The 9,406-nt window shown below is 58.2% G+C and overlaps 1 protein-coding gene across 4 annotated transcripts in view; it reads left to right on the top strand.

Moving 5' to 3' along the window:
• The window catches only part of LONP1 (lon peptidase 1, mitochondrial), a 31,552-nt gene that overhangs the window by 2,920 nt on the left and 19,226 nt on the right, over positions 1-9,406 (top strand). For all 4 annotated transcript variants that reach the window (XM_007460552.1, XM_007460554.1, XM_007460555.1 and 1 more), the window contains 8 exons: positions 467-555; positions 1,123-1,242; positions 3,168-3,399; positions 4,828-4,889; positions 5,240-5,369; positions 5,755-5,838; positions 7,382-7,602; positions 9,238-9,376. In XM_007460552.1, the coding sequence (XP_007460614.1) occupies positions 467-555; positions 1,123-1,242; positions 3,168-3,399; positions 4,828-4,889; positions 5,240-5,369; positions 5,755-5,838; positions 7,382-7,602; positions 9,238-9,376 (1,077 nt within the window). The remainder of the gene's footprint in view (positions 1-466; positions 556-1,122; positions 1,243-3,167; positions 3,400-4,827; positions 4,890-5,239; positions 5,370-5,754; positions 5,839-7,381; positions 7,603-9,237; positions 9,377-9,406) is intronic.

The raw sequence follows: 9,406 nt of genomic DNA, 5'->3' as shown, positions 1-9,406 counted from the left end.
GGGGGGGGGGGGGGGGGGGGTCGATGATCAATGAATAGGATATAGATGTGATTGGGATACACTTTCCATGAAAATTGGAGGAAATTACCAGCCTGTGGGATGTGTCACATTTGAATTACGCACATTTACTTTTGTCCTCCCAAAAAGAAAAGCAGAGAGTTGAGATTCTCAAGCCAAGGCATTTCGCCACAGAAACAGCTCTTGAAATTGGATGTGAAATCAATTTCTTGGTACTGGCTGTTTGTCTCCTTTTAGTTTTCTTTAGGAAGAGGGAAAAACTAAGGAATGCAGCTCTTCAATACTGCCCGTCCTTTTTTTTTTTTTCCGGTTCAGAGGACCATGTTGGTTAGTCCTAGATCAGATTAGCACGCCCCTAGAGAGTATTACAGAAAACGCTAGAGCTGCTGTGAAAGCATCAGCTAGAAAGCCTACCCTGCGTTTCACCTTGGGGTCATTGTCATGCTAGGTTAAAAATAAGAAGTTGGTTGAGCTGCTAAGAAGGAAAGTCCGCCTCGCCCAGCCATATGCCGGCGTCTTTCTAAAGAAAGATGACAAGTAAGTGTAATTTTTCCTTCACTCCTTTGTTGAAGCTGCCCTGGATTGTAGCTCACCGCAGAGCCTGCTCCGTAGAGTAGCCTGGACCTCTGGCTCCTGACCTGAAAGAAACCAAGTCAGACCTCCGGAGGATGAGGCTGAGAGCTGAGCATCCCTTTTCAGTCTGGGCTGAAGACCCTGTCCCAGGCCCTGGGCTTCATGCGTGGTCCAGGTGGGGGGAAGCTAACCTTGGGGACCCCTGGTGTTAGGCCAGGGTGAGGCTGCTTCAGAGCAGAGCTAGGTGGGCAGATGTGGGGGCTCCAGGCACATCCACCTCGACTCCAGGTAGGAGTGAGTTCCACTTCCAAGTCGGAAGGTGTGTTCTACGCAGGCTCCATAAGAGGAGGTGTGGAGTGGAATCCAGATTCCATCTGGCCCCGCCTGCCTGTATGCAGTGACCCTCAGGGGCGGCCCAGAGCACCTGTAGGAGCAAGGAGGTCAAGGCCAGGAGGGGTGTTTCTCTTCTCTCTCTTTTCAAGAGAGCCAGAGCAGCTGTGCCCATGTTCCTTTACGTCCCTTCTCCCTCAGCAACGAGTCTGACGTGGTCGAGAGCCTGGACGAGATCTACCACACGGGGACATTTGTCCAGATCCACGAGATGCAGGACCTTGGGGACAAGCTGCGCATGATCGTCATGGGACACAGAAGGTGCGGGAGCCCAAGTGCACGGGGCGGGGTGGGAAGAGTGGCCTGGGGCGCCCCAGGTTCCAGCACCGCCTGCCCTTCTGGGAAGAGTGGCCTGGGGCGCCCCAGGTTCCAGCACCGACCTGCCCTTCTCGGTCACCACAGTGACCAGGCCAAAGCTGGAGGTGGGCCCCCCCCCCCCAACACACAAGCTTCTCAGAGCCGCTCTGCTTAAGAGGAAGTCTGGGTGGTCAGTGAGAAGCCATTTCTCACGCCCGTTAGTCCAAAAAGCACCATGAAACAGAAGATAGCATATTGCCTCATGGTTCATGTCTGGGTGTCAGTGCACCTTCCCCCTGGTGCCTGCATCTGCATCTCCATTCAGCTTGGCAGGTTGGGCTTTTTGTTTTTTGTTTTTTCCTGGCTGCACCATGCAGCTTGTGGGATCTTAGTTCCTGGACCAGGGATCGAACCTGTGCCCCCTGCAGTGGAAGCGCGGAGTCTTAACCACTGGACCCCCAGAGAAGTCCAGGTTGCGGTTTTTTACTCAGCCAGACTACCTCTACCTCCTCTGCCAAAGGGCTTCATATGGCATTTGCAAGCCCAGTCTAACCCGCTGTATTGTTATGGCTAATTAAGAAAAACCTACATGATCAGCTGGGTTGAAGCTGGAAGAAATGAACGTGTTCATTTCTTTTCACGTGTTCCAAGGAACATTGGTCTCCCAAGATGAGACGCTTGTCAAAGGTGTCCTGTGATCACAGACATATGGGAGACGTTTCAGACTCACCAACCGTTAAGGTCGTAGTGTTTGGAAAAGCTTCTTACTACAGATGCCCGTTGGTGTTTGTTGACTCGAGAGCCCTTCATCCTTTCCTCTCACGGAGCCTTTTTCTGTGTCAGCCGGCAGCTCCCCCCAGAGCACACCGGGGAAACGGTCCCGGCCGGCAGCGCTTCTGTGGACTGTCCTGGTGGCGTCCCCGCTGCGCCGAGCCCCCATGCCTGTGTTCACCTGCTCGCATTAGAGTCTGTTTTAGGGAAGAGGCTGTTCCTTTGTCTCCTGGGAGGATTCATGGCTCAGAAAGAACAGAATAAGATACAACCAAAATTAATAAAGACAGTGCGGCTACTCACTGCTCCACTAACCTGCAGGGTGCCTTGGAGAACGAGTCCTGCTGAGCCCTGAGGCCAGGCCACCTCAGTGTTCACCGAGTCCCAACCTCCTTTTCTCTGTGCATCTTGCTGGTGTCTGCCACCACTGAGTCCGTGTCCCCGGTAGCGCTCAGGCCTGCTCTCTAAGGGCGGTACTGTTGTCAGTTACCCCGTGTGGCAGAAAAGAGCCAACACATCACTGAACACTGGGTGCCTGGTGTCTGCCAGGCCCTTGGGTGTGAGCGGAGTAGCTGGCAAGGGGCCCAACTTGGGGAGCCTGCCCTCCGCATAGGGAAAACAGGTCACCAGCTAAATTCTGACAGTGGTGGGTGCTTTGGGGTGAAAATGACGATGGATGGGGGGTGGGGTGAGTGTGTGCGCAGGTGGGGCTGGACTTCATGTGGAGTGGTTGGGGAGGACCTCAGTGGAGGCGCCCTTGAACCTGGAGCTGAATCTTGTGCAGGAGCCATTGTGTGGGGAGCTGGAGGCCGGGGGAAGGGCAGGCGGAGTCCCTGATGGTCCCCAGAGCGTGGGCTGCCATTGGCGTCCTCGTTCCTGGAGGACAGCGGATGTTGGTGTGGGAAACAATGGATGGGTTGGCTGGAGTCCAGGGGCAGAGGGCCTGCTGGTCTTGGGTTCTGAGACAGCAGCTCCCCTCTCCCCACCAGCCCTGGTGGCTGCAGGGGCCTGGGCCCAGCGAGCCCTTTTGGCATCAGCACAGCAGAGTGTTGTGGCCGGCAGGACGCCCCCCTTCCCCCCCAGCCTTGGTGGCTTCACCTCCTCTTCCCCGTCTTCAGGGTTCACATCAACAGGCAGTTGGAGGTGGAGCCGGAGGAGCCCGAGGGTGAGAACAGGCAGAAGCTACGCAGGAAGCCGAAGCGGGGCAAGAAGGACGCGGAGGAGGACGGCGGCGCCAAGCAGCAGCTGCAGGTGGTGATGGAGCCGGAACCCAGCCCCGCTGGTGAGGTGCTCATGGTGGAGGTGGAGAATGTCGCCCACGAGGACTTCCAGGTCACGGAGGAGGTGAAGGTGAGTGCGCATGGGGGGCAGAGCGTCCTCTTCCTCCAGGAGGCCTGGGAGGAGCTGGCGCTGGCGTCGGGAAGGTCAGAAGTACGCTGGAGCCTTGGCTGCTGTGAAGGAACCGGGTCCTGGCTCCTCCTCCCGGGCCCCGGGCTGGGGGAGTGGGCAGGGCACATGTAGCTGGTTCTGTGACCCGTGCTTCCAAGACGGGAAAGAGCCTCTGGCCACCTTGACCCCAAGCCTGGGCTGGCCTGCCTTCTCCATAGCATGGTGAGCCAGCTCTCGAGAGGGTGTCGGGAAATGTTCTTCCACCGTCCTTCTCATGTAGGTTATGGTCAGGGTGACCTGCCTCCAATGGGGAGAGGTGAAGAAGAAAGGCAAGGCAGGTGGAAGGCTCCTCGGGTGTGCCCGCACCCGATGTCCTTGGCCTCCCCAAGGGGAACACCAGCTTGGCATAGCTGACAGCTTTGGTCTGAGCCTGGGGTGGGTTCTGACCTCGGTGGGAAGGAGTGCCACAATCTATTGGTGATGTCTGCTGCGGGTGCTGGAAGGGGCCCGGGGCTGGCAGTTGCCTCCATGGGGCCCTCCAGAGCGGCTCTGCTGGGGAGAACTTTCCACGTGCTGGATGCATTCTGTGACTCTGCACCATTTGGCCCCTGTGACTGTTGAGCACTTGACCTGTGGCTGCTGCGACTGAGGAATAGAACGTCTAATTGTATCTTATTTCAACTCACTTAAATGTGGGCAGTGCCTGGTGGCTGCTGTCCGGGGCAGCCCAGCCTTAGTATTTCCTTGAAGGCTCTCGTCTGGGGGGAGGGGAGGGGAGTGGGGAGCTCGGAGCGTGCCTGTCCCTCTTGACGCCCATGCCGTGCAGGCCCTCCAGCTGGCCTGTTCTGGTTCCTTCTACAAAGGTCATCCCAGGCAGATCAGGAACAAACCCATTAACCAGAGACCAGTGGATCACACTGAAAAAGCCCAGCAGTGGTGGCTGCTTGCTTCGTGCCGGCAGTGCCCTGAGCAGAGTGCCACAGGTGCTGGGACCTGTGGCCTCTGGAAATGAGGTGCAGGATTTATGCCATAAACTGTGTCCGGTGATCCTGCCGGGAGTGTCACTGGCCTCTCTGTGGCGGCAGCAAAGGCAAGAAGGACAGCTATACCCGTGGCATCCATAGCGGAGCCGGCTGGGGCGAGGTTCTTGGTGGGGACAGACCTCGAGCCCCTCCTCCCCACCCAAGATGGCTCGTTCTAAGGTCGAGGTTCAGAGTGGTCCACGGAGACAGGGTTGGTTTAGTTTTTGCTCTTGGGTCCTGAGTCCCTGTGACTTGTGAACTGGGGCTCTGCTCCTGGGCCTCTGGGGCCGTCGGGCCGGGTGGGAGGGGCTCCAGGGCCACAGCCCCCTCTGGTCCCAGTGACCCACATGGCCTTCCTGCTTGCCAGGCCCTGACAGCAGAGATCGTGAAGACCATCCGGGACATCATCGCCTTGAACCCGCTCTACAGGTTGGTCTCCTGTTTCCTGACGAGGCCAGGCTGGGCCTGTCTGGCTGCTTGTCCTCATTGAGATCCTGGCTGAGCCTGGGGACTGCCTAGCCTCTGAGGGGGGAGCCGCTTCCCTCCCAGCAGGGAGGCCCCAGGGCGGGCGGGAGGTTGGAGGGGGCGCAGCCTACCCGGCCCCGGCTCTCTCGTCATCAGCCAGGTAGGGGGAAGGCATCTCAGGAGGGCTGCTGGATGGCTGCCAGGGTGACTTATGTCTGGGCGTTGGGGCGTTAGTCCTGCTCCAGGATGGGCCACGGCCCAGTGAGGACCATGGCAGTCCCGGTGCCCCGTGGCAGCATGTCCGTCCCTTCCAGAGAGTCTGTGCTGCAGATGATGCAGGCCGGCCACAGGGTGGTGGACAACCCTATCTACCTGAGCGACATGGGCGCTGCGCTAACTGGGGCCGAGTCCCACGAGCTGCAGGACGTCCTGGAGGAGACCAACGTGAGTGTGGCCTCCCCGCCTGGCTGCTGTCCTGGGCTCTGGCTTTGGGGTGGGTTCACGTTAGCCCGTGTCCTTCTGTCCACGTCTGGCCCCTCGTTCTTGGTAGCAGCCACGTGGTGTCCCACTGGGCGGTGCCCGTCAGTGGGTGGTGTATTTGGGTTGTTGCCAGTCTCATTGTTAATGAGCTGCACCTCTGCCAGTGTCCTGGTCCACATGGCCTGCAGACCTGTGGAGCGTGGCTGGAGCACTGGGCTTGCTGGGGCAGAGTGTGCGCCCCTCTCGGATTTGGGGAGGCGTGGCCTGTCCACCTGCCCCGGTTCGCACTCCCTCCCCGCTGCCCCTCCACACAGATGGCCATCCTCTTACGTCTTCCCTTTCTTGGCAGATTCCCAAGCGGCTGTACAAGGCCCTGTCCCTCCTCAAGAAGGAGTTTGAGCTGAGCAAGCTGCAGCAGCGCCTGGGCCGGGAGGTGAGTGGTGGGGCGGGGCCCCAGTGCTCAGGAGAGTCTCTGCTGCGAGGCCGCGCTCCCCCTCGGGGCTGGGAACCTGTGCGAAAATGTCAAACTGGTATCAGCAGCTGAGTGCAGAGTGAGAGGTCCCGGGACCCTCCTGACCACTGAGGGAGCCCGGGGGGAAATGCTAGAAATTGGGAGCCGGCCTGGGAGAGGTCGAAAGCTGTTTCCCCAGACTCAGCTGTTGGAGGCCGACTTTCCCAACTGGGCAAACCCATGGACTTCCTGGATTGTTGGTTACTTAACGTTTTCCAGATTTAACTCACTTTTATCACTTAGTTGTTTTTTTTTTTTTTAATTTTTATTGGAGTATAGTTGATTTACAATGTTGTGTTAGTTTCTGCTGTACATCAGAATGAATCAGTTATATGTATGCATATATCTACTCTTTTTTAGATTCTTTTCCCATAGAGGCTGTTATAGCACTTAGGTTTTTTTTTCTAATGAGTTTATTTATTTATTCTTGGCTGCGTTAGGTCTTTGTTGCTGCACGTGGGCTTTTCTCTAGTTGAGGCGAGGGGGGGCTACTCTTCGTGGCGGTGCACGGGCTTCTCATTATGGTGGCTTCTTTTGTTGCAGAACACGGGCTTCAGTAGTTGTGTCTCGTGGGCTTTAGAGTGCAGGCTCAGTAGTTGTGGCGCATGGGCTTAGTTGCTCTGTGGCATGTGGGATCTTCCCAGACCAGGGCTCGAACCCGTGTCTCCTGCATTGTCAGGCAGATTCTTTAATCACTGTGCCACCAGGGAAGCACTCACTTAATTTTTGTTAGGAAAAAAATTCGTATCATATTTATTTTATTTAAAATATTTATTGGTTTCTTTATTTGGTTGCTCCAGGCCTTAGTTGCAGCAGGCAGGCTCCTTAGTTGTGGCTCTTACCCTCCTTAGTTGTGGCTCACTGGCTCCTTAGTTGTGGCATGTGGGCTCCTTAGTTGTGGCAGGCGGGCTCCTTAGTTGCAGCTTGGCTCACCGGCTCCTTAGTTGTGGCATGTGAACTCTTAGTTGCGGCATGCATGTGGGATCTAGTTCCCTGAACAGGGATCAAACCCAGGCCCCCTGCTTTGGGAGCGCAGAGTTTTTAACCACTGTGCCACCAGGAAAATCTCTTGTATCATATCTTTAATGGGAAAAGCCACTAGGCAGCTCTCACATGCAAGGGCACAGGACAGCAGGTCACTGGGCAGGTGCCAGATCTGACCTAGGGCCCTGAGCCCGCGTCCTGCTGTTCTGGCTGTTAGAGGGAGCGTGACACCCCTTTGATTAACGTGGGGGACACAGTGGCATCGGGCCCAGCTTTTCCTGGTCGTAACCAGGATTGAAGGGCGTATCCCTTCCTCCCCTGGAATTCGGTGTTACTTGCCCATGACCAGGAGGACTTAGGGTGGAACGTGGGGGGAATCGGAGGCTGGGCGCCCTGGGTTTCTCTGCCGTGTCCTGAGGAAGCAGCAGGCCCGCCTGGGCCGCGTCCCCTCCGCCCTGACGGCGGCCTCTGGGCGCTGCAGGTGGAGGAGAAGATCAAGCAGACGCACCGCAGGTACCTGCTGCAGGAGCAGCTGAAGATCATCAAGAAGGAGCTGGGCCTGGAGAAGGACGACAAGGACGCCATCGAGGAGAAGTTCCGCGAGCGGCTGGAGGAGCTCGTGGTCCCCAGGCATGTCATGGACGTGGTGGACGAGGAGCTGAGCAAGCTGGGCCTGCTGGACAACCACTCCTCCGAGTTCAAGTGAGCGCGGCGCCCGTCTCGTTCCCCGGCCTCGGGAAAGCTGGGCGTCTGACTAGGGCCCCCGGAAAGCCAGGAGGGTGGCCCCTCGTGCCTGTTTCGGTCACAGTGGGTGTCCATCCTCTCGTATCGCCCCTGTGTGGGCTGTGTCTCTGTCGCCCCTGTTCCACAGATGAGGGAGTCGAGGCTTGGAGAAGTTACGTCAGTGCCCCTGCCTCTGGGCTGGCAGATGGGGACAGGGATTTGAAGCCAGTGCCACCAGTCAGGACCAGGAGTCCCCAGGGCCATTGCTCCAAGGCCACCCGCTCCCCTGGCCTCCCTCTGGCGGCTTTGAGAGTCAGCCAGGAAACAAGCGTCTTCCTGGGGCCCTGACCTTGCCCGGCGGGTGTTGTCCTGTGCACACTGGCTAGGGATCGGGGCCCCGTGGGATGCTTCTGGCTCTGCCCGTAGCCCAGGCCTGGGCGTTGCTCCGGGGCGGCTTGTGGGACAGCTCCTCAGAGGGAGGATCTGAGAGGGCCTGCAGCACTGGACCCTCCCGGGCTGCTGGGCCGGGCCCCTCTCTGGCTCAGGGTGTCTGGGGAAGGTTGGTCTCTTTGCACGAGGACCCTGGGAGACGCTGGTTGCCCCGGACGCCGCAGGCCTCCCCACCAGAGATGCCCCCAGCTCCTCTCCCGGGGCAGTGAGTGCACTTCCCACACTGACGTCAGGGTGACCACACGCTTAGTCCCTTAGAACGTCACAGACTCATGTCGCAGTCTGGAAGCAGAGGCCCTCACGTCTGGTGTGGTGGGCAGGACGGGCTCCTTCTGGAGGCTCTGGGGAAACTCCGTCTCCAGCCTTTTCAGCTTCTCGGAAATGTTCCATGGTTCCCAGCCCTTCCTCCATCTTCTGAGCACGTCACTCCAGCCTCTGCTTCTGTCGTCCGCCTTGCCTCTTCCTCTGACCTCCCTGCCTCCTCCTTATTAGGCCCTTTGTGAGGGGCGCCTCTGTCCCTGGGTGCACAGCCCTCGGCCTGGGGTCACGCTCCAGGCCTCAGTTTCCCCACTTGCCCTCATCAGGCCGTCCCTCCCCCATCCTACCCGCTGGCCCCTCCTGTGCTGTGGGACCCTGAGCCGGCCCCATGCTCGCAGAGTCTCTGGTCTGGGAAGCAAATATAGCCCTTGTGCCAGGAACTGCACCCATACCGGCAGACCTCGGGGACACTGCAGGTTCGGTTCATAGCAAAAAAGCGAATCGCATGAATTTTCTTCGTTTCCCTATTCGTGTAAAAGTTACGTTTACGCTCTACTGTAGTCTGTTAAGCGTGCAGTTGCGTTATGTATAAAAAAAGACAACGTATATGCCATTATTAAAAAGTACTTTATTGCTAAGACCATCACCTGGCAAGGCACGGTTACCACAAACCTTCAAGGTGTAAAACGCGCGGCGTCCACCCAGCACAGTAGGTGAGGCGTGTCTGCACCGCGCCGGGAGTGGGGCAGGCCAGGCTGGGCTGGCTTCTCAGGGCAGTTCGGGCCGCAGCTGACACGTGGTATAGTTCTCACATCGGGCGCGTGGGTCCCAGCGCCGTGGATATACGGAGCGGGGTTCGGGCGGCTCACTGGGCCCGCTCACTGGCTCTTGTCTGTCCTGTGGCAGTGTCACCCGCAACTACCTGGACTGGCTGACATCCATCCCGTGGGGCAAATACAGCAACGAGAACCTGGACCTGTCGCGGGCCCAGGCGGTGCTGGAGGAGGACCACTATGGGATGGAGGATGTCAAGAAGCGCATCCTGGTGAGGCTCGGCCGCCCGCCCTCCCCAGGG

This window comes from Lipotes vexillifer, unplaced genomic scaffold (assembly GCF_000442215.2).
Source record: "Lipotes vexillifer unplaced genomic scaffold, Lipotes_vexillifer_v1.1 scaffold1011, whole genome shotgun sequence".
NCBI lineage: Eukaryota > Metazoa > Chordata > Mammalia > Artiodactyla > Lipotidae > Lipotes > Lipotes vexillifer.
Note: the sequence above shows the minus strand (reverse complement) of the source record. Positions and strands in the feature narration are given on the sequence as shown.